A 24,727-nucleotide genomic window follows, 5' to 3' on the forward strand; every position below is an offset into this window, starting at 1 on the left:
CCTCGAATCCACAACTTCCTCCCCACCACCCTAAACTTATCCCGCCCCAACCCCAACTTGTCAACACCAACCCATCACACTTTCCTCCTCCCAGCCCCCCCACACCACATTCCCCCTAGCCCCCTCCCTCCTCAACCCCTCCCCCCTCCTCCACATCATCCTCCCCCCCTCATCTCTGTCTCGAAGTAAAATAAATAGTGATGATAACCCTTAGGTGATGCCTTTATCCTTTTGCAAAGTGTGGACTGACAAACTTCACACACACACACACACACACACACACACACACACACACACATACACACTCCACCAGGACACTTTTCCTGTACAGGCTACACACACACACACACACACACACACACACACACACACACACACACACACATTTAAAGAATCATCAGAGTCTTCGTTACTATGAATTATATGTTACTGCTAGAATTTTTATTTCTCCAAAATGTTCGCATTCCAAACTGATAACAAACCATCTCGCTTTGGGTCTGGCACATAACATTTTCAATTTATATTCATGACATTAATAATGTAGTGCCAAAGTGGCAATAGCCTTAAACAATGATATATATATATATATATATATATATATATATATATATATATATATATATATATATATATATATATATATATATATATATATATATATATATTTATTTTTTATGAGTGTGTGTCGATAATCACCTTTTGACACATGTTTGCAAGGGTGTTAGTTTCCAGTACTGAAAAATTTAACGTAATTAACAATGCAATGTGGGTGCTGTCACTGTCAGTGATTATATCACTCTCAGGCCCATCAGATATAATATTTATACGCTTGTGTTGTTCTGCGTCTATGTCGTAAGTGAGACGGAGCAGGACCCAGCAGTGTTTGAAGAATCTATTTTGGGACACCTTCGAGGCCTGTTTCCATAGCGCTCTAGGCGAAGTTCTGGCAGCGATGAGCGCCAACCGATGACCGCTGTGGAACAGGAAATACAGAAAAATGAGGAGGTAAACAGACTATAAAGCCTTAAACCTGAAACAAGGTCGTCTGAAATATGCGGAGAATACAGAATCTCCTTTATACATATGGCTTGGTTCCTAAAAACTCCTCAGTTAATGATACTTCGAATAATAAAATAATTTTTCCTATCAGAAAGTAAAAATAGGTATTGGACATCCCGACAGTAACGAAAGACAAAGTGACCAGAGTATTGAACAGAATGTAAAGAGGGAAAGTTCCTAGGGGATGTGGTGTTGATAAAGATCTTTTATAGGATGTCGGAGAATGTGCAGTAGAAAACTATAAAAGCTGTTCAGTAAATGTCTCGGAAAATTAAATATTGCGACAGTATGGAAATTACAACAATTTTCATTATAACTAATAGCTTTTCCAGCTAAACAGCTACATTAAAAAAGGAGACTTAATTGGTATCATAAAAAATCGCCCTATCAGCTTACTGGCAGTTATCACATCCAGATTGTTAAACCAGGTAATAGATAAACCAAATAAGTTCAGAAAACCTTGTTTGGCATCCATTGACTATAAAGCCTTCGACTCGTAGAAACTGTAGAGGTAGACTGAATGTGATTTGACAGCAAGGTGTAGGGGAAATTATTTGTAGAATTCTTTAAGATATATAAATATGAAACTAACTATTAGCTTAATACAGATACTGGAAAAAAGGTGCCTATAATAAAAAAGTAGTCAGACGAGATGATATCACATCACTTAAATTGTTAATGGCATCCCTAGATAAAAAAATCTTTGCTAAAGAAGTATGGGAATTGAAATTGGAAACAAATAAATAAATATCATCTTTTTAGCGAGTCTAATGGCGAGTCTATAGCAAGTGACTGAAGAAATAAACAAGGATAGTTGACAAGTAGGGCTAAAGGTGAATAAGAAAAAATATATTATAGTAAGTTCATTAATCACACTCGAATTGAACTAATCGAAATAGTCTTCCACGAGTAAGCTCTAAAAACAGTCGGTAAGTAACTATTCTTAGGTAAATTAATACAAACAAATCCCTCACTCGATCCAGAAATAAAGAAGACATAGGCCGGTATTATAAGACACTCGCTTCTCACATCAACAATTTATAAAGGTCAAAGAGAGGGTCAGTCGGGTTCAAATGAGTGTTTCTTTAGGTTCATTGTACAAAAGAAGGGTTAAACTCTCACCAGGGTCATAAAGCTACTCCTGGAAATGCCCACAACTCATACGAAAGCCTTGTCAAATTTGTGTTCTTGGGCGACGAAATGTTTTATAATACGACCCATAGAATTGAACTGCAGTGCTTCGAAAAACAGAGTAGTAGCTACATGCGTAATATGTTTAGAGGTTCACTGCATTTGTGGTTAAAGCAAATGATTTCCAGCTAATGCATTCTCTCTGTTATATCAAATGGATCAGGGACATGACATTGACCAAATCTCTGGAAAGACAATTTAATTAAAAGTGCTCAAAGAGGTGTAGAGAGCAGTGCAAAGAATCGTGTAGTAATGGACAAGAAAAAATGCAGAAGGATACGAGAACAGACAAAGTAGGCGCCATAAGTAGCTTTTAAAGGCAATCACAGTCAAGAAATGGCAATCGTCAGGACATGTAGGGGTGTGTGTGTGTGTGTGTGTGTGTGTGTTGATGCAATAGTCGCCTCACTCACCGCTGGAAGTAGTCGGGGGCGGGGGACCCTGTGTGACGTGACCGTAGTTTATGTGCAGCCGCTTCTCGAAGGAATCACCATCACCTTCTCTTTGGCTACCCGCGGAAGTCAGCGAGAGACTAGCATTGCTGCTGCCGAGCCATGAAGTCTCCTGTTGTGTATAGTATAAAAGAAAAAAAATGGTTTTGCTTGTTGGACATTATTAAGAAGCAGGTTTAAACTTAAAGCCTGACATAAAATAAGTTTACCTTAGAATATTACCTGTTTCCCATCTAAACCGTAGTGACTTCAATGGCCAGTGATTAGTAAGTTGAGATTAATAAAATTAATTCTTGGGGTTTTCAGCGGGGTATGAGTTTTAATCCATTGAAGATCCATAGCCCCAAAATTGGAAGATCTGGATTTCCTTTTCCTAATCACCGTGGTAAATGGTTGAACAAAGAGAATCTAAACTTACTCGGTGCCAACACACGATAATGCGGACCTCAGACTTGTGTGCCGCGACTACAGACGCTCAAATTTGCGAGACTCGCTTGCTGTTGGTGTTTTTATCAATTTAACAGAAAATAGGCTTTATCCCGAAATAAAAGATCTCTAGTGATAGTTTTTATGCACGTTTAATTCACTTGAAATTGCCACATTTTGTGTATTCTTCTCCAGTATTTGTCTCTGCTGCAGACTGTTATTTAAACATGGACCATTTAATTAGGTCAAATTTTTACTTCCTAATGTAGCATCGCCGCCTTAGGGACTCTCTTGTTATTGTATACGGTATCAGTAATCATTGTCGTTCATCTCATTCAGACTTCCTCCACCTTGTCAGTAAACTCAATCAAATTTGCCTTAATTTACAGTAATTATATTGGCATTTTCAATACTACTCAGTTCTCTAGGATTTTTTTCTATATAATGATAATTATAATAATAATAATAATAATAATAATAATAATAGTAATAATAATAATAATGATAATAATAACTAGGCTAACAATAACAATGATAATAATGATAATAATAATAGTAATAATAATAAAAAAATAATAATTGTGATAATAATAACTAACAATAACAATAATAATAATGATAATAATAATAATAATAATAATAATAATAATAATAATAATGATGATGATGATGATGATGATGATGATGATGATGATGATGATGATGATGATAATAATAATGATAGTAATGTGATATATTGTTCCCTTATTAGAAAAAAATAACTTATCAAGTTTACTGTAGACTTAAAAATTATCAGGACACGCTATGATCACGTACTGTTGTGTAGGCGTGGTTACAAACACTGAGCGTGCGCCTTACCTGGTAGAACCGGTGCAGGGAGCCGTAGTCTATTTTCCTCCTGTACGATGCAGCGTTTTCTCCTCGCACCACAGCCCGCCTGGAGAATGGCACGGAAGGATTTGAAATGGAGGTTTTAGTTGGTAAATAATAATTGTATATTGGTTATGCAGGGAAAGGTGGGGTAAGATGGACCCATTGAGTAAGATGGAGCCCCCATCTAAACCAATGCAGATATGGCGAGGTTCAGATATTGGTTGCCAGATGTCCTTCACGTCACCAAGTAGTGGCGTTATTACTGGGAATGAGAGGAATAAAAAGAGGAGGAGGAGGAGGATTAGCAGGAGAATTAGCAGGAGGATGAGGAATAGGAAGAGGATGCAGATTAGCAAGAGGATTAGCAGGAGGAGGAGGAGGAGGAGGAGGAGGAGTGAGTTGCACGAGTAATAGTTATAAGGGGGAAACGTGTTGCAGGAAGGGTCAGTCAATGTCGGTAGGACGAGAATATGTGCCACGGTGAGGGGAGAGAGAGAGAGAGAGAGAGAGAGAGAGAGAGAGAGAGGAGAGAGAGTGAGTGAGAGAGAGAGAGAGAGAGAGAGAGAGAGAGAGAGAGAGAGAGAGAGAGAGAGAGAGAGAGAGAAGAGAGAGAGAGAGAGAGAGAGAGAGAGAGAGAGAGAGAGAGAGAGAGAGAGAGAGAGAGAGAGAGAGAGAGAGAGAGAGAGAGAGAGAGAGAGAGAGAGAGAGAGAGGTTGTCATCATCATTATCATCACTAATACTACCTAATGTATCTTTTCAAAGCTTTAACTAATCTACAATATATGTTTTCTTTCTTTCTTTCTTCTCTCTCCGTTATGTTGATTTATGCACGGCCGTGTTTGGCTACTTTTATTTTTTTCGTTTTTTCGTTATTTTTTCGTTTTCTTAATCTTTTTTGCCCATAAAGCTGTGTTTACCAAGGGCTGTTTGTCTTACTTATTTTCTTCAACAAATGTATACGTACATATGTAAATTCAAATGACAAACATAATAAAGTGTTTAAAGTGTTTAGAGAGAGAGAGAGAGAGAGAGAAGGGTAGCAACGTAACAAGCATTGGGGGAAGTGTCCAAAATAAAACTTAGTCCAGAGTTGGTGAGGCTCCCCCTTACGCTTTACTGTGAGGGAAAGGCCAGCGCGCCCACACCCAACACGCCACACAGATACTGGCCGCCCTTGTTTTTTTTGGTTTTTTTTTTTTTTTACAAGCGCTTGTTAATATTCGCTTGCCCATGAATGATCTCAGTGTTTTTTTTACAGTAGAGGAAGCAGTTCAGGGGTAAAAAAAAAATAATAATAATGAAAAAGAAGCCCGCTACTCACAGCTCCTACGAAGAATCGAGAGGAGCGGCAAAGATAGGTCAATTTCGGGAGGAGAGGTGTCCTGATACCCTCCTTATAAAGAAAGTTCAAGTGTTCAATTGTTTATTTCTGCCAGCATTAGCCTTGCAATCTGTCGCCTGATTTTTCAAACGTCACAATACTCTTTTTAAACAATAATGTGGCAGCTTTGTCTATTTTGACCCGCTTCCCAGGGCGTGATTGGTTGGTTTTACTATATCGGATTTTGATTTCTCTGTATCACATTTTACGACTGAGTTTGTAAGGTGTCAAACTAAGCTAATATTCAACATCTAGCTGACTCCGACCCAAAAAATGGTATTAAAAAGCCAAACTAGCTTCAGAACTGTTAATAAATACTAAATAAGACATTTAAAAAATCTGGCTATATATCTCAGCATGCACCGGGTCTCAAACTACGCTCTATCTAGCACTAACGTATCCACATCGTTACAAGTAGTTTATTGTACAATCCTTTTTCCGCCCTGACACCGTGCCCTATAGTTACAATACAAATGATTGCCTCATAAAACACAAAATTTTCTCCAGGTCACGCCATTTTCCGCTCCGACACCTTCCTTTAATGTACCGTGCATGTCCCAGTTGCAACACAAATGACTAACTCACAAAAAACAACAATCTTCAGGTTCGCGTGCCCACCCCACCCCTGGTATTCCCGCTTCTCCTCACCCCAGGCATAATGTAGCTGTTGCTTGTTCGTGGGGAGAGCAAAAATAGGTGGAGAGCTGAGTCTTCCCCTTGCTCGCTTCCACCATGGCAATTAGCCTGCGTGAGGAATTATTATCTGGATGTGGGAGCATTACTGTTATTTATGTCTTTTTATTTTTATTTTTTGTTGGTGGTGTAATCACATCCACCATTACTAACATCATCATCGCTCCGCTATGTAGCTCGCTCACCGTCATTACGCGGCTGCCCGGGGTGGGTGGAGGAGGCGGTGCGGGACCCTTGACCCCACTCCCCAGGGCTGTTGGTGACTTATTCAGGGACAATCATCCTAACGAGTAAACTAGAAATTACTCTTTTTGTCAGTTGTTTGTTACTCAGTATTATGGCAATTACAACATTTACTTCTGTTTATATTTGTCATACTTATTAATCCCTGGCTACATTGTCCCTTGTGTTTAAGATGTCTCTGTGAACCGTCATGCCATTATGAAACGCTGACCCAACGATCCCTCCTCTTGAGTAGCGGGCAGACTTTCCTCCTGCTCCTTGAACTAGTCGCGCGTGCGAGGGACACTCATAGGACTGGACGAGACGCAAGGAAACCGGAAGACATTCCAGCATAGTTTTCATTCTTCCTTATCGTTCCGAGAAAAAATAATTAGTCAAAAATGATTATCGTGTTCATGTAAAAAAGAAAAAAAGAACGTCTGAGCCTTGCATGTTGATAAAAAGCCTCATCAAGGGATAACACCCGAGGCAGACAATGTCTCGATGCTGGCTCGGGCGAACTCAGTGAGGCTCAAGGGCAGGGCTTGTTCAAAATGCTTTTATGGGAGTGGTGGGACTTCCCTAATTGCCAATCCTACTAGATTAAAATGTAGTACACCAAAGAGAGCAAACACCTCGGAGCGAGGAAAACTTGAGACAAGAAGGAGAGTCACAAAACGTGAAATGTCGAGAAATGTCCTACAGGCAGTTTTTAACGGGCACATTTTGTAAAAATAAATAGGATAACGCAATGACCCAGAACATAAGAAAGATCACGCCACTGAAAGAAGGTCGCTAATGATTTTGACTCTGATAGGATCATAAGACATCGTCTTTCCAATATAACTTTTACAGGGCCAATTCACGTTCATTTTTTTCGTGAAAACTGTGTTCATGACCCTAAGCCTGTTTCTTTTCGCTGGTTATTATAATGAATATTTCGCAAATTCAGCATTTTTTTTCTCCTCCCGTTCCTTGTACCTATTTCAAAATGGCGAATTGCTGCTTGATCACTAATTTTGGTCATGACTATTGAAGACTGGTTCTGATGCTTCTTATATGTATAATAAATAAAAAGTTGATATCGGTGCATAAGCCTAAAGTTTTTTTTTTTTTTTTTTTGTTCAGCTTGATAATGATTCCCACTTTAGTTGATGCTGATTTTTAACAGTACAGTCTTTGAACCGAATTTTGTGAACTTTATCTCTTTCGAAAATGTCCTTTGTGGGTATTGGATGAATTTCAGACACGAGCGGCTGTCGGGTGAGGGCTTCACAAGGGGACTCAGGGTCGTATTTTAAAACATTTCGTCGCCCGAGTTCACATATTTGACATGGCTTTCGTAGGAGTTGTAGGCCTTTCCAGGGATAGTTTTATGACCCTGGTGGTAGTTTGACTCTTCTTCTGTGCCATGAACCTTAAAAAACACTCATGAAAACCCGATTGATCCCCTCTTTGACCTTTAGAAATAGTTGATGTGAGAAGCGATGGTGTCTTAAAATACAGCCCTTAAAGCCGTGCCCAATGCAATCATATCGACCAAAGCCTCGCTCATTTGCAGATTGTGTCGCCAAAATGGCCATTCCTGTCCTGAAGGTCTCTGATTCACAGACGGTGCAATTTAAACCACCAGTAATTCAATCTTTCAATGGAGGTGATGTGATGATCCCCCCCCCCCCCCCCACACACACACACATGCTATTAGTATTGGTGCTGGTTATTATAATGAATAGATAATTTATAGTGTCAGTAAATTCCATGTGACAGAGAGCAATACCATGAGCCTCAGATCGTGATGAGTGTGTTTGCTTATCGCTGCGTGACTTCGGTGGTTCGTGTTGCTTGCATCTTACGCCGCGCCTTGTACCCGGTGCTGTCCGCTCACTGTGTTGGGTGTGCTGGGGGTTATGTGTTGGCTGTGTCTGCTGCACATGATTGCCTATAGTATACTGATTGATATGTTGTGGTGCCTAAGTGTGTGTGTGTGTGTGTGTGTGTGTGCGGTCGGATGATCGTGTCTATTATAGTGTGCTTCTGTGCTACGCCTTCCGTGTGTTCCCTGTTCCGTGTGTGCTGCTTTTGTTTGCACTGTGTGCCGCGTGTCAGGCATGTGTCCTTGCGTGTGGCTTATACCATGTGTACTGTGCTGTGTGTGTGTGTGTGTGTGTGTGTGTGTGTGTTTGGTTGAATACTTGCTCATTAGGCATTTACAGCTGTTTTATATTATGCTCACTATCATCCGCACTGCGTTGTTGTGTATCGGGTAACTATGTTGATTGGGGGTCGTTTTTGTTTCCGTGGTGGTTGGTGTGTGGTGCATGGGCATTGTGCGGCGTCGTGGGCGGCGGTGTAGGGGAGGAGGGAAGCAACAAAAGACCACCACCTGGAGTCACGAAGAGGAGCAGAAAAAAGGCAACATAATATCACAATTACTGTCATTGCCGCCCCGCCGTCTCTACTTTGGTTGCCCGGACACACATCATCCACCCACCCCACCACCGCCTCCACCTTCAGCAGCCCCTCCACTCACTCGTTCCACCCTCACCATTACCACCATTGTTTTTCCACCACCTCTGTTACTCTCCTAGATTACCTTTGCATACTCCTCCACCACTGTTTTCTTCTTTCTTTTTTACCACTATTTATTCTATTTCACTTTTAAGGCCTGTCTACACCTGGAAACTGTTTGGAAACATTTTTTCCAAACTGTTTCAAAACGGTATGGTTATATTGTTTGCAGAAAGTTTGTGAACAATGTTTCCTGTTCAGAGTTGTTCTCAGGATGTCGGTGCCGCAGTAGAAGCAACTCCATGGTACTTACTACTTGACGCCTCGCGCTATGCGTATTATTCATCACCACTCCCCCACCAGTCACATATGTGTGTGTGTGTGTGTGTGTGTGTGTGTGTGTGTGTGTGTGTGTGTGTGTGTGTGGTGACTGGAAAAGAGGCAAGAGAAAAGATCAAATCAGGAAAATATCCACGTGGATGCTGTGGGAAGGGTGTAGGTGTAAATTCAGTTTTGTGCACATGTTGCAGGCAGCGGTGCCACCATAGATGCTCAGGCCTCAGAAATGTAAGAGGAGTGCAGAATTTTACATGCCCAGCTTGTGTAAGGAGACAGCAAGGACAAGAAACTGAGAGGGATGAGCTAGAGGTGAATGGAAGAAAGCTGGACTATCCTTATTGTCTATACATATGATGGCAACTGTTACGACCTCCATAGACCATTGGTGTCAGCAACATACCAGATACAGTCGTTCTGCACCGGGTCGCTGGAGAAGGAGCAGAAGCGGCTCCTGATGGGGTTCTGGGGGCAGCCGCCTCGCTTCTTCTCCGTCCCCGCCTCCTGCAGCAGCCTCAGATACTCCTCGGCATCAAACTTGCCGCCGTGTTGTTCTCGCATCATCAATTCTTCTTCGTCGTCGTCGTCACTTCAGGAACAAGAAAGGAAGGCGTTGTTTATAATCTTGTTTAAAGAGTTTGCACGTTACACTAGCTGACTTCCTTTCGTGCAGCAGAAGTTGTTGCATCTGAATGTTCCAATTGTGTTTGGGCAGGTTAAGTTACTATTATATGCCTTAATATTATATAACAACACTGAAGAGTCGCTCGATAACTCGGAGAAGCCGCCGCCATAGTTATCGGCGTATTGCAGGACTTATTTTTTACCAATAGATTGTAATATTTTAACCCATTCCCTAATATCTAGAACACACAAAATAGTGGCCAGTTTATTTTACTAAATGAAGCACAACTTCATTCAGCAGCTGCCTGCACTCGACGAGTCGTGCTTCATTAAACCATCTACCATACTTGACTCCTTCAGATCACAAAATAGATATTCCTAAATTCACAGAAGCGATGCCATAAAAAAATAAAAAGTAGAATTAGCCCTGAAAAGGCACACTTATGATCGCCAGTCTTTCAAAAGAAAACCTTTTTTTGCGAGCGAGTCCAGCGATTTTCCTTTTGACTCAGCGTTATAAATTTCTGGCTCTCTAACGTTGAAATATTCCACGGTTATTATGCATCATCATGGACTATTTCAACTCAGGGATCAGGGTACGATGTGGAGAAACACGGAGAGAATGGTAGTGAGTATGATCGATAACACCGGTACACCGATACACGATGTCCATACACCTTGCGTTGAGGGCAGTCGCGTGGGGACAACACTACGGTGAAGGCGATGCAGGCCTCCCTCGCGGCCGCCGTCCCGCGCTACACTGCCACCTGCCGCCCTGGCCCTCAGCCCTTGCACCTGCCGACACCTGCTGGACCCGCCCGTCCCTGCAACACACCCACGTTATATCTCGGGCACACGAGGATGTCGCGGGGCCCTGTCAGCATTGCAGGAGGAAGGATTACTATATAGAGATGTGCAGGGCTTCACAACCATACGAAAACACGAGAATACAATACTAGAGAGAGGTAAATTAAAAAAAAGATGAAAAATATGAAATAAGATACAGAATAATAAATGATAAAAGCATACGAGTTAAAAGGTTTATACATCCCGAAATTGACCCCTCTTTTGGCCACCTCTTTTGATTCTCTTTAGGAGCAGCGAGTAGCGGGCTTTTTTTTTATTATTGTTCCTTTTTTTTGTGCCCTTGAGCTGTCTCCTTTGTTGTAAAAAAAAAAAAGGTGTTTCGAAAATGGCGTGTGTTTAGGGAATGCAAAATCAACAACATTCAACGTCAACAACATTCTTATATCGTGCATTATTTACCTATCGACTTTTCAGGCCATTCATAATCTGCCTTTAAACGCTAGACCAAACAATGTCTTCCACCACCCTTGCCCCACCGGCCGTGATGTAACTGACCTACAAAAGCGGCGCCTCGTCCATCAGTGTCGACGGCTTGGCTCGGTGCTACAGACCTCTGATCCGGCAGAATGTGTGGCCTCCATTATGAGACAGAATGGCCACGAATCACGAACCTCATGCTACTTATTCAGCCAATCTATGCCCCTAAGCCACACATTTGTGATCACACGCCGGCAATTACCAGCCTTCACCGAACATCCGGAAAAGGTTTGGTCTAAGCCGCGCGGTTACTCATTGCATTGGACGTGGGTGTTATTAACTTTCAATTAAGACAAACATACACACACACACACACACACACACACACACACACACACACACACGCATGCTCTCTCTCTCTCTCTCTCTCTCTCTCTCTCTCTCTCTCTCTCTCTCACACACACACACAAACGCACACACAAGCTGACAATCTCTAGTCATTGCCGAGTGACCAAAGACGACCCACATGCTGTCCTGCTAATGACCACCCATCAACCCTATAGAGGATCAATATTGGAGCTTCGAGGGACAGCAAGACCTAAGCAAGAATAGCGCCACTATAAAATAATTGCTTGCGCCACTAACAGGCTGGGGCCAACCGTCAGGCCCCATCATGATAATATGTAAAAGTAAAAAATCATCCATACGTAAGCTCAAGGAAATTAATGTTTACATAAGACAACTAATGTTAACAAATCCCTCACTATAGCTAAAAATAAAAAGGTGTATTAGATAACAAGATGATATATGTAATGACGGGCTCTTTACCGCTGTGTTTAAAAGTGAAGAGTTTTCAATCAGTGCATTCTCCCCGTCTTGACGTATGGCTCAGAAACATGAACATTGACCAAGCCTTAGGAAAGGATTATTTTTTCTACAGCAAAGGAAGCAGCTAACGGGCAAAACTTTAAAAGAAAATACAAAAAAGGCCGCCGAGTTGAATAGACTTTGGTGAAGAAGGAAAGAAGAAAGGAAAGAAGGAAAGAACGAATGAACGAACGAACGGAGGAAAAGGAAGAGAGGAAGGGTGAAGGGAGATTGAAGGGTAAGGGAAGGGAAGGGAAGGGATGAGAAAGGGGAAGAAATGGGGAGGAAGAGAGGAGATGGAAGAGAAAGAACGACACACACACACACACACACACACACACACACACACACACACACACACACACACAAATTACCTCAGCAAGTGAATGTTTCCCTTTGTCACTAATTTCCCTGCAAAATGCATATAGTTGAAATTTGCATGGTCGTAAATTCATTCTATTTGTTACCCGCAGAGAAGCAACACAAATGGTAGCTAATGATACTAATGAAAATATAAACGAGCAGGCCAGCTGGAAATTTACTGAAGACTCCGGTACCGGCAGCTTCGTTCTCTTCACCCGAACTGCATCGATTAAGTAAACAACCCGTGACGGAGAGTGCTGCCGACGGGCCTTGGGCGTATTAGTAACTGTGCGTTGCGGAGATTTTGACATGCACAGTGCGATGGTTCAGGCTGGGATGGGGAGGAGATAGATATATAGACAGCCAGATAGATAGATAGATAGAAAGATAGATAGATAGATAGATATAAAGATAGGTAGATAGATAGATAGATAGATCATCACACTCACTCAGTCACGCATCTTACAAGCACGCCACAGGGAAGAAGAAGAAGAAGAGAGAGAGAGAGAGAATTCGTAATAATTAAGTTCAAGAGAGGGGGGGGTGGATTTGGGCAAGGCTTACGAGCTTCAAGACATTGCTACGTAAAAGGAATTCCTGGATACCCGTTTTATTTTCATTTATTTTTTCAGCAAGGAAAGAAATCGCTACGGTACAACTAGCAAGAGAAGGGAGAGGGAGCGTGGCCGAATACCCCTTGTGTAGGTTCCCGAGAGACAGACGGACAGACAGATGGGACTTAATGCAGTAAACTTTTTAACCTGGTAGCTGCAGGGATCATGTTTCTTAATGGTCCTTCTAAGTGAGAAAAATGAGAAAAAAACATCACTCACGCAAACCATTTCATAATATATATCAACGCATTTGTGATCAGATTACGCATCATCTATTTTTTGGGGGGTTTATATCATGGCAAAAATGTGGCCCGTCGCTGCTACACGGTAAAGCCACAAATTTGGCCCGTCGCTGCTACCGGGTTTAATCTTTCTTTCATTTCCTTGCATGAACCGTTTTTGTATGACCCAGTTCATATAAAAATAAAATGTGACACGATATGAAAACCATCGTGAGAACAGCAACGTGAACCTTTTTTTTTTTTTTTCAGTTCTGCCTATAGCCCCGGTAGGCTCTCTTGAGGGGCCTCTTGGTAGTGGCGCAGGCGAATTATATTTATAGTGGCTGCCGTAATGTATGATTCTTGCCTCCACTTGTTATTTACGCCTTTCCACGGCACAGAAGCAAAACGTTAACTGTATACGAAGCTCTACAGAGGAAGACGCGGACACAACGTACCAGTGAACGAGTCAACTAAACTATGTAAGCGTTCAAAATGGACATCTCTAGGAAAATATAATTGGTTTATAGTAACCCAACACAAGGCACTGGCGCTGGAAGTGTTGTCTTTGCTCGCCCGTGTGTTTGTTGATAAGTTAAGTTGACGCACATAGACACGATTCTTGTGGAGGCTTTTTTTTATAGGCGGGTCGATGTCTGAAATAAAAGGAAAAAAAGTCACGCAAACCTGCTTAGGAAGGACACACACACACACACACACACACACACACACACACACACACACACACACGCCATGCCGTGACCCTCTAGTCGAAGAGTTTGTTTTATGACCCATCGTAACCTTTCTTGTGTGAACGGAGCACCATCAGATCCTGTTCGTGTGTTTGTCCGTCTGTTAGTATTGTCAGATTTTGTGTCATTGGCTGGCGAAGGATTTAGTTTTCATCATAATACTTTGTGGAAAACCAAAGCTGAAGTTATGATTTATCACCATGATTTTTTCTTTGACTCGGTTAACTAAATACAGTGACTTGAATTACATGCATTTTGTAGGTGAATAAGTTAATGGCACTTCAAAGATATGTATATAGCAGTATGTATAACAACCTCAGCCAGAGTTAGAAGTAGAATATCTTAATTAAAAAATTAAGTGAAGAGATAATTGAAATTCTCATTGACTATAAAAAAACATTCGCATGAAAAATGAAAAAAAAAGTAAGACAACAATTGCTTTTAACATAAGCTAACGACCGTTACTTAGCGGAAAATTTACTTGTATTATGTTTTTCTTATCATGCATATGTGTGGCCATTTCACAGTGACCAACAAAGTAACCCACCCCAGAGTTCATCTCAGTTGAGGCTACAACTAAACACGAACATCACGCTCATGAGAAAATAACTGTCATTTTAAGGCATCATAATTCTCTAATGGCAGATTATATAGATCAGTCACATCCAAAGGTGAAATACGTGGCTGTCTCATTCCGTGACTCGTGGACAGAAACCACAGGCCGATGATATGGCTCCCTGACCTTCACCAGGACTGTTTGAAGCGGAGGCTTGACCGGGGAGAGGAGAGGCGCCTCGCGCGTCACGCCAGGACAGTGTCTGCGTGGGGACAATGGCCGATCACCAACTGCTGTCCTGAATTGGATCACGAGTTCGAAGAATTGAACCAAGTAAAGAATAAGGAAACCGTGAACCATAGCAAAGATGGGCCACTAATAAGATGCCCGTGCTCGTGCAACACACACACACACACACACACACACACACACACACACTTGATGGCGATCGTGAGTCCGGCGTGTGACCTGACCACGGCATAAGACACACACTGTATCTGAGACATGACAATCAAGAAGATCAATGACCTTTGCGGATTTCCTTTTCTGGCCGCAATAATTTAGGACCAGCTGTCCTTAACCTATGTAGGAGTGTGAGGTAACAAGACAAAAATGACATGAGAAGATTTTTTTCCGGCCACAGCGACCTGACTCTGGAAAATCAGAAAATGTGGGTGTTTCGAGACGGCCAGAGGATGATGTCAATACATTGTTAAGGTTTCTCAATCTGTTTCATTACTTTAAAGAAGGTTATTTGAAGATTATATTGTGTAGTATGCAACCACATAATTTTGTGATTAAGGAATTATCGTTATTATTACGTGTATAATATAAACACACTACAATGCAGGAGGAGACTATTGCCGCTTAGGGATCAAACCAGTGTGTTTTTCATTATATAAACACTTCTCCTGTACTGTACTGTATCTTTTCTCCTCTTACCCTGAAAATGCAATACACGAATGCGTTCGAGTTTTCTCGTATTTCCTTTGCTTTCTAAGAGTCATCAGCGAACATATACATCACGCGCTGCTAAAGTGATTATACTGATATATATATATATATATATATATATATATATATATATATATATATATATATATATATATATATATATATATATATATATATATATATATATATATATATATATACATATATATATATATATATATATATATATATATATATATATATTATTATATATATATATATATATATATATATATATATATATATATATATATAGATATATATATAATTCACGTTTTGATAATGCTTGATGACTGGTTTGGCGACGTTCCTGCGGGAAATTTGAAAATTATTATAATAGGGAGGATTTTTTAAACTTTTAGCAAACATTATGTGGGCGGAGTTTTTGTCAAATAAATAACTTAAAAAAAACGAGTGAAAACGCCGTTGAGCTCTAAAGTATCAGTGAGTACAGAGTGAGCGTACACTACATGCTGGGGAGTCTTGTGTCCGTGCCCGGTACAACGAACGCCTCCGCGGCTTCAGTACTATCCGCTAGAGCTATTTCGGCTGCAGCTCAGCCGTTGCACGAGGTAACGTGTATCAGCCCTACGACAGCTGTCAAATCAACAGTCTAGGGAAAAGTTAAAACCCATTGATTACTCTTTTTTTTCTTATTTATCAGAGTATGACATTTCTCTTTTCAAACAGTGCTCCCTATATTTTCAGGTCAGCCTGCGTCTGGCCCTGAGCGTCTGCCTCCCAAGGGCCTGACTCCTGCCCCTCCCGCGCTGGGTCATGCCGACCACCACCTTCGCAGGGTTCGTAGTACTCGTGGCCAAGTTTTCATTTCATGTCAGTAATTTTCGTTTTATGTAAACATTTAGTTTGCATGTCATTCCATAGTTCATGAAAAGAAGCCAAAGCACTTCATTGTCATTAGATATTTGAGCTTCAAATGAAAAGCAACATAAGCTACCCAGACGAATGTAGTAGCCAAACATGCCAACATGAAGAATCCAAGATTAGAAGCTTAACCATCCCCCGCTGTGTTATCCGTGCTCCAACTCCGCGCCGGTCAAGAAAACTTTCAGAAACCTTCGTGCCCAAAACGTGACACTCGAAAGTTTACTCAGCACCACGTCTCGTGTAGAATATCACACACACACACACACACACACACACACACACACACACACACACACACACACACACACACACACCTGGTCAAATTCTTTCGTCTCCCCCTTTCAATATCCATCTTTCCTTCCTACTGGAAGTACGCCTACATACAGCCTGTGCCTAAGAAGGGTGACCGATCCAATCCCTCTAACTACCGTCCTATAGCTTATTTTCCTGTCTTTCTAAGGCTTTTGAATCAATCCTTAACCGGGAAATTCTTAAGCGTCTATCAATTCCTGACCTTTTGTCTAATCGCCAGTATGGGTTCCACAAGGGGCGTTCTACTGGTGATCCTTTTCATTGTGTATATTAGTCGTTGTTAAGATTCGTGTAATTAACGGGCATTTATTTCGTTTCGTATCACCAACGGCTCTGTTGTGATATACGTGTCTTCTACTAACCTTAAGATTTTGTGGAAAACTGCAGGAAAGAGCGCAGGTATCAAAGAGAATGTGAAAAGGCAATGGAATGTGTGTGCAAACTCGCGAAACGCCGGTGGTTGTGGAATTCCAGGCCAAGAAATGCTCAACACGGGGGTCGAGGCATGACTCGCCCACCTGTAGGGAGGGTAGATAAAATTATATATGTACTTGTCTTTCATGATAGTAAGGGGGTTCAAGCCCCCCTCCCCCTCTCCGTAGAAAAATTGTGAATCGTGAATCATGGAATGGTGAGCCACGGAACGCTACGGGCTCCTCAACACACAGGGCAGCGCGAAGTTGCATATTTCATGGTTCTCACAATAATTTTGATGTGTAGAGACCTCGGACCAATGATCCCTGGTAGAGATCAAAGTGATTGTGGAAAGAGCGTAGAGATTATCTGCGCTTTTTACCGCTGTTTTCCGAATGGATTGAATGTTGACAAAAGACATAAAACATAATATGTTTTATGTCTTGCTATCCGTCATATAATATATGACGGCAGAAAAGTAGTTGTAAGATAAGAAACGATTATATATATATATATATATATATATATATATATATATATATATATATATATATATATATATATATATATATATATATATATATAACCTCCTTTTATTTATTAAGCTTCTTCTGTAAATTTCTCTACTGCTGCAATATTTTTATTAGCAACTGGATCAACTATATATATATATATATATATATATATATATATATATATATATATATATATATATATACATACATATATATATATATATATATATATATATATATATATATATATATATATATATATATATATATATCTATATATATATATATATATATATAGATATATATATATACGCTATCCTCTTCTTTCAACATTCTTTTATTTATTAGGCTTCTTCTTCTGTAAATTTATCTACCTTTGCAATATTTTTCTAAGCAACTGGATCAACTACTTAAACGCTATCCTCTTCCTTCAACCTCCTTTTATTTATTAGGCTTCTTCTTCTGTAAATTTCTCTGCCACTGAAATATTTTTTCTGGCAGTTGGATCAACTATTTAAACGCTTTCCTCTTCCTTCAACCTCCTTTTATTTATTAGGCTTCTTCTTCTGTAAATTTCCCTACCACTGAAATATTTTTTCTGGCAGTTGGATCAACTATTTAAACGCTTCCTCTTCCTTCAACCTCCTTTTATTTATTAGGCTTCTTCTTCTGTAAATTTCTCTGCCGCTGCAACATTTTTCTTAGCAACTGGATCAACTATATATATATATATATATATATATATATATATATATATATATATATATATATATATATATATATATATATATATATATATATATATATATATATATATATATATATATATATATATATATATATATATATATATATATATATATATATATATATATATATATATATATATATATATATATATACTGGATTAACTATATATATATATATATATATATATATATATATATATATATATATATATATATATATATATATATATATATATATATATATATATATATATATATATATATATATATAGTTCATCCAGTTGCTAATAAAAATATTGCAGCGGTAGAGAAATTTGCAGAAGAAGAAGCTTAATAAATAAAAGGAGGTTGAAGGAAGAGGATAGCGTTTAAATAGTTGATCCAGTTGCTAAGAAAAATACTGCGGTGGTAGACAAATTTACAGAAGAAAAAGCCTAATAAATAAAGGGAGGTTGAAGGAAGAGGATAGCGTTTAAATAGTTGATTCAATTGTTAAGAAAATTATTGCAGCGGTAAAGAAATTTACAGAAGAAAAAGCCCATTAAATAAAAGGAGGTTGAAGGAAGAGGATAGCGTTTAAATAGTTCATTCAATTGTTAAGAAAATTATTGCAGCGGTAAAGAAATTTACAGAAGAAAAAGCCCATTAAATAAAAGGAGGTTGAAGGAGGAGGATAGCGTTTAAATAGTTGATCCAATTGCTAAGAAAAATATTGCAGCGGTAGGGAAATTTACAGAAGAAGCCTAATAAATAAAAGGAGGTTGAAGGAAGAGGATAGCGTTTAAATAGTTGATCCAGTTGCTAAATATTGCAGCGGTAGATAAATTTACAGAAGAAGAAGCTTAATAAAAAAAGGAGGTTGAAAGAAAAGGATAGCGTTTAAATAGTTGATCCAGTTGCTAGGAAAAATATTGCAGCGGTAGAGAAATTTACAGAAGAAGCCAGTAGGCAGATAACAATAATATTACAGGTAATTATTTAATAGATTATTTCCTAGGAGCAAGATTTTCACCGACCTGCCAGTAGTGAAGTTGAGCCTGGGCTTAGAGTTAGAACGTTACACGTTCTAAGTCCGTCTACGTTAGCACGGTACACTTTAGTAACATGTCTCTCTCCCCCTTTTTTTCTCTGTTGCGAGTTATAGCGAGATAATCGGCGCGCACGCAACTAAAGATGAATTGATTTAACGTACTATAGGAGTTATGAGGTGTTGATTAATTTTAGAAGCAAGTGTTGGTCCTCCTAGAAAAGCATAGGTGAAAAAATCCTGGTTCCAACCTCCCTCCGATGAAAAATCACATCCTTTTAATTAACAATACGTACCTATTCTTTTCAGTGAAAGTGCCTCCCCTCTTTCCCACGGTGTCTGTGCGTATGTCCGACTGTCTGTCTGTCTGTCTGGTGGGTCAGGTGCCACCCCCGGCCCCCTCAAACAGTGGTATTGTTTATTTTTATTTACATATTTATTTATTCATTAATTATTATCATCACTATTTTTTTTAAAGTGTTTGCCGGTACCGCGAAAAGTACCGCAGGAAATTTGAACGCGGTACCGGTACTCCGGTACTTTCAGCAATCCTTTGCGGTACTGCGGTACCGGTTTAGTAGTGCGGTAGTACCGCAGTACCATAGTACCGCAAAAAGCACCGCAAGTGCCCAGCACTGGTGTGTGTGTGTGTGTGTGTGTGTGTGTGTGTGTGTGTGTGTGTGTGTGTGGTGTCATGAGACATCCCAGTATCGTGAGACAGTCCATCCTGAATACGTACATGAATCTCGACACGGTACCGTGTCTTTTGTCGACTGCTTGTCGGGATCTGTCCCACCCAAGTTTATTTATTCTATATAAAAGCAAATGATGACGCATGTATGTATATAACTAGGAAATCAACATTCACTCTTCTTTTTCTTCTAGTGACCTAATAAGCTTGCATTGCTTTTTAGGTCCTCTTTGGTACTTTTGTACACTTAGATGCTTCACTTAGTTACTCTGTGATAGTAAATTTTGGGTTCCTCGATGCTAAGTTAAGGATGGGATGTCTCACGATACCGGATGGCAGATGACACCACACCGTACCAATCTCGACCTTAATATATATTTTCCTTTATCCTCCTTTCACATTTACTCTCTCTCTCTCTCTCTCTCTCTCTCTCTCTCTCTCTCTCTCTCTCTCTCTCTCTCTCTCTCTCTCTCTCTCTCACACACACACACACACACAAACACACACACAGTATATATCGTTGTTCACCTCTCCTTTCTGCTTCATATTATTTTATCGCCAGCTTCACATTTTCCTCAGCCTTGACTCTCATTCTGGCCTCGGCCACGCCAGGCAGCAGGTGAGCTGCGAGCTCCAGGTGGCAGACGCCGTATTCAGGTGTTGGGAGCTGATTACCTGTTCTCACCGGCCTCCACTAACCCCCCCCACACACACACACACACCTCTCTCTCTCTCTCTCTCTCTCTCTCTCTCTCTCTCTCTCTCTCTCTCTCTCTCTCTCTCTCTCTCTCTCTCTCTCTCTCTCTCTCTCTCTCTCTCTCTCTCTCTCTCTCTCTCTCTCTCTCTCTCTCTCTCTCTCTCTCTCTCTCGTGCTTCAAGGGTTCACGAGGTCATCATTTAAGTCTGCCCCGTGAGTCATGTCTTCATAGTTTCCCCTGCAAGTGTCAAGAGTCGTCATCAGCGCCCCATGAGCCTTGTCCTCCTGCTGACGATCCTGACGACAGAAAAACACGGGGCGGCGGGACGCCGCCCCGCCCAGCACACCACGTGACTGTCGCGTGCGGCCTGCGGGGAGGTGGCTGCGGTGAGGCAAAACTGGTAACTCATCGTAACTCTTCCCTTCCAGTGTGTAGCGTTCAGTCAGCTGGAGTACTGTAGGAAGACTTACGGCAGAGGAACGAAAGGTGGAGGAGGAGGAGGAGGAGGAAGAGGAATGCAGCGCGGAGGAGCAATGAGACGGACGGAAAGTTACGAAAATATTGCATCTGTTCATTGTCTAACGTTATACTTGCATTATTGTTACGTCTTCAATGTGAACGATTGGTAGGCGTGAGGGTGGGAGCTTAGTTTAAATGTCAGTGGCCGTCCTATTAGGTGTTGTAAGCACGTGGATGATGGTGCTGGTGGTAGTGGCGGTGATGCTGACGGTGGAGGGAGACGGGTAGGCGGGCTGGAGGGCTTGGAGGTGAGCCAAAAAGTATTGTCTTGATCCTTACCGAGTTTTTCTACCTTGTTCCTCATCTACAGTGCATGTGTTTGTTTATCTACGGGCTTTGATTCTCTCTCTCTCTCTCTCTCTCTCTCTCTCTCTCTCTCTCTCTCTCTCTCTCTCTCTCTCTCTCTCTCTCTCTCTCTCTCTCTCTCTCTCTCTCTCTCTCTCTCTCTCTCTCTCTCTCTTTATAATAAGCTGTCTTTCCTATCTCCTACTCCTTCTCCTCTTCCTTTCCTTCCTTCTCCTCTTCCTCCTCCTACCCTAACTATCTTAAATCATCTTCTTCAATCTGTTACTCTCTCTCTTTTAGTCAAGGGTGTAGCAAGAAGAGGAAGTGGGTTATATTGGACAAGGTATGCAGTAGTGGGAAGAGAAGGGACCGTAAGAGGGTACAGTTGTATGTTGTAAGATACAGGTATAGGTAGGGGACGCACGCTATATCTGCACGTGACCTCGGTGTTCATCTCCGTCGCATGTATGACGTAGGAAGTGTTTATCAGGGACCTTTTTTTGTATATCCTTGGCGTGCTGGGAGTGTGTGTGTGTGTGTGTGTGTGTGTGTGTGTGTGTGTGTGTGTGTGTGTGTGTGTGTGTGTGTGTGTGTGTGATTGGTTTGTCTCTCTCTCTCTCTCTCTCTCTCTCTCTCTCTCTCTCTCTCTCTCTCTCTCTCTCTCTCTCTCTTCTTCCCTGTGGTGTGCTTGTAAGATGCGTGACTGAGTGAGTGTGTTGACAGGTGATTTTCCTGGCTGAAGGAAAGGCTTGGTGGGCAGCGTGGAGGGGTGAGGGAAGCAGGAAGGAGAGGGAGGGAAGTGTTGTGATGAGTGAGACTTTTTTTTTGGTGTTTTTTTATTTTTTATTGTCAATCGTCATGTATCAGCGTTTACTACGTCAGGAGGGAAGTGGTGACGTGTGTGTGTGTGTGTGTGTGTGTGTGTGTGTGTGTGTGTGTGTGTGTGTGTTGAAGTTAATCGACCAAGAATAAAAAAAAGAAAGACAGGTGCCATTACTACTGCTATTACAACTCCCGTTACTACTACTACTACTACTACTACTACTACTACTACTACTGCTTGCAATGAAAAGAGAAACCATGAAAAAATAGACAGGGTAGGTCATAAAAATATTTCACAGCCACTCAGTTACATCAAGGAAAACATCTAACTGGATCACACGGAGAGAGAGAGAATTAAATAACACACACACACACACACACACACACACACACAATCATTTCCTTCTGTTTCTGTGACCTTTGCCGTTCAGGAGGCGCCGCTGGACGAGTACAGCTAGCGGGAGGAGTACAAGGCCAGGCGAGGCGTTCGTGGGCGCCCGCCTTGCAATACTTGACTTTCTGAAGGTTCCCCGGCGCCCACTCCCCTCCCAACCTGCTGGAGGGTACGGTGCTGAGGTGGAGGTGGGTGGCCTGGGTGGTGGTGGTGCCTGGGGGTGGTGGCTGGCCCGTCTTGCATGCCCGACATGGATTAATGGGAAAACCCTTTTTTTTTCTTTTTTTTTCTTTTTCCCTATTACGTATTTTCTTGCCCTCCATTTTTCTTATCGGATGAACAATTTATAATGACGATAACCTTCCAGTCTCATTTTTTTCTATTATCTTTTGTAAGTATTCCTTTCTTCATTTCGTTCTTTATCATTAAAAAAATCTTCTTAATCAGATATTTCCCAGTCTGTTATTATTTTCGTGTCTGTGCTGTGTCCTGATCATTGGCATTTCCTGATTGTAATTCCCTTTGATACGCCGTGTAGTGTTATCTATTCTCTTATCAATTTGAAGAGTAGAGTGATTCCGAGCATTGATCCCTCTATTCCACAGTGAACACCTCGCAGTTTCTTTCCCGGACACGTGGTCATTGTCAGTGTCCAGACGTCATGACGGGGAGAACCCACTGATGTTTTTTTTTTTTTTTTTTTTTTTTTTTTAAGCACAGCGCTAGGGAGCCTTTTAGTATGTTACCTTGTTTTCGCAAAGCACTCCAGCCAAGGCTTATGCGCCTCTTAAATTCAGGTTCAAGTGAGGGCCAGCTTGTATCAGTCCCAATTGTACAGATTCATTTACTCTTTATATTTAGAGACTTTCCATGACCATGAGAAAAATACTAAAGCGTTATTTTTCCACCAAACCTGACGGTGCTTGCTGAGAATTGATCCACCTCTGCCCCAGCGACCTGATGCTGGTTACCCGTCCACCCAACAGGAAATACAGGTTAGCGGATTATCTGATATTTCACGAAGATCAGTTCATTCCAGCATGAATAAAGAAGAAAAAAGTTATTTACAGTGAATAGTATCAGTCTTCCCACGCCTGTCAGCCATCAGCGCTACAAGAAGTGTCAGCACAAGAAGGCGGATTTGTTGGTTCAGTACTAAGTTCCACGAAGCTGAGTGAAGGAGTCAGCCAAACTCCACATGCTGGACCCTCACGCCGCGCCCCGCCCAGCCCAGAGGTCGGAGTTCAGTCTCAGGATGGTATTCTCAAACGCTCTCTCCTCCCACATCAACTATTTCTACAGGCTAAAGAGGAGATCAGCTGGGTTCTAATGAGCGTTTGTTTAAGTTCATGGTACAGAATAAGGGTCAAAGTACCACCAGGGTCATAAAACTAGCCCTGGAAATGCTCAAAACTCCTAGGAAAGCCTTGTCAAATATATGTGCATGGGGAACGCATTGTTTGAGAATACGGCTCTCAGGCTCTCAGCTCACGGCGGCTTCTTAGTGAGAGAGGCAGCGTTCTCTTGTAACCGTGGCTGAGGTATGTGGTCTCAGCTACCTGGTTCGGGGGATTTGATTAATTGCTGCCTCTCACCTAAGTCACCTTCACCCTCCGCCATACGTGTCTGCCTCGTCTCGCCTGCACTTAGTTACTACCTAGAGCCTGGTTTTCACGCTGCCCCCGTACCCGACGCCCAGTCATTTTACCCACCCCGAGGCACTTTGCACTTGTATTATGTAGTTTTAAAATGTTCTTCATCTTCTTCTGCTTCTTCTTTTTCTTCTTCTGCTTCTTCTTCTTCTTCTTTTTCTTCTTCTTCTTCTTCTTCTTCTTCTTCTTCTTCTTCTTCTTCTTCTTCTTCTTCTTCTTCTTCTTCTTCTTCTTCTTCTTCTTCTTCTTCTTCTTCTTCTTCTTCTTTTTCTTCTTCTTCTTCTTCTTCTTATTGTTATTATTATTGCTATTATTATTATTATATTGTCATCATCATTGTTATTA

At 41.1% G+C, this 24,727-nt stretch overlaps 1 protein-coding gene across 1 annotated transcript; it reads right to left on the reverse strand.

Annotated features, from left to right (window-relative positions):
* Window positions 1-792: 792 nt before the first annotated feature.
* LOC126981183 (uncharacterized) lies at window positions 793-9,752 on the reverse strand. The gene is made up of 4 exons (XM_050831908.1): window positions 9,546-9,752; window positions 3,987-4,065; window positions 2,664-2,814; window positions 793-973 (listed from the first exon to the last, which is right to left on the reverse strand). The coding sequence occupies exons 1-4, from the start codon at window positions 9,704-9,706 to the stop codon at window positions 846-848; spliced, it is 519 nt and encodes a 172-aa protein (XP_050687865.1). The 5' UTR covers window positions 9,707-9,752; the 3' UTR covers window positions 793-845.
* Window positions 9,753-24,727: the final 14,975 nt, after the last annotated feature.

The sequence above is a fragment of the Eriocheir sinensis genome, chromosome 47 (assembly GCF_024679095.1).
Source record: "Eriocheir sinensis breed Jianghai 21 chromosome 47, ASM2467909v1, whole genome shotgun sequence".
Lineage (NCBI taxonomy): Eukaryota > Metazoa > Arthropoda > Malacostraca > Decapoda > Varunidae > Eriocheir > Eriocheir sinensis.

Excerpts from the sequence above, each read along its gene's own strand:
- LOC126981183 (XM_050831908.1), bottom strand. The coding sequence starts at position 9,706 with ATGATGCGAGAACAACACGGCGGCAAGTTTGATGCCGAGGAGTATCTG. Across the intron at positions 4,066-9,545 it reads GTGCAGAACGACTGTATCTG|GCGGGCTGTGGTGCGAGGAG; the intron begins GTATGTTGCTGA and ends GCCATTCTCCAG. Across the intron at positions 974-2,663 it reads GCCCCCGACTACTTCCAGCG|CGGTCATCGGTTGGCGCTCA; the intron begins GTGAGTGAGGCG and ends CCTGTTCCACAG.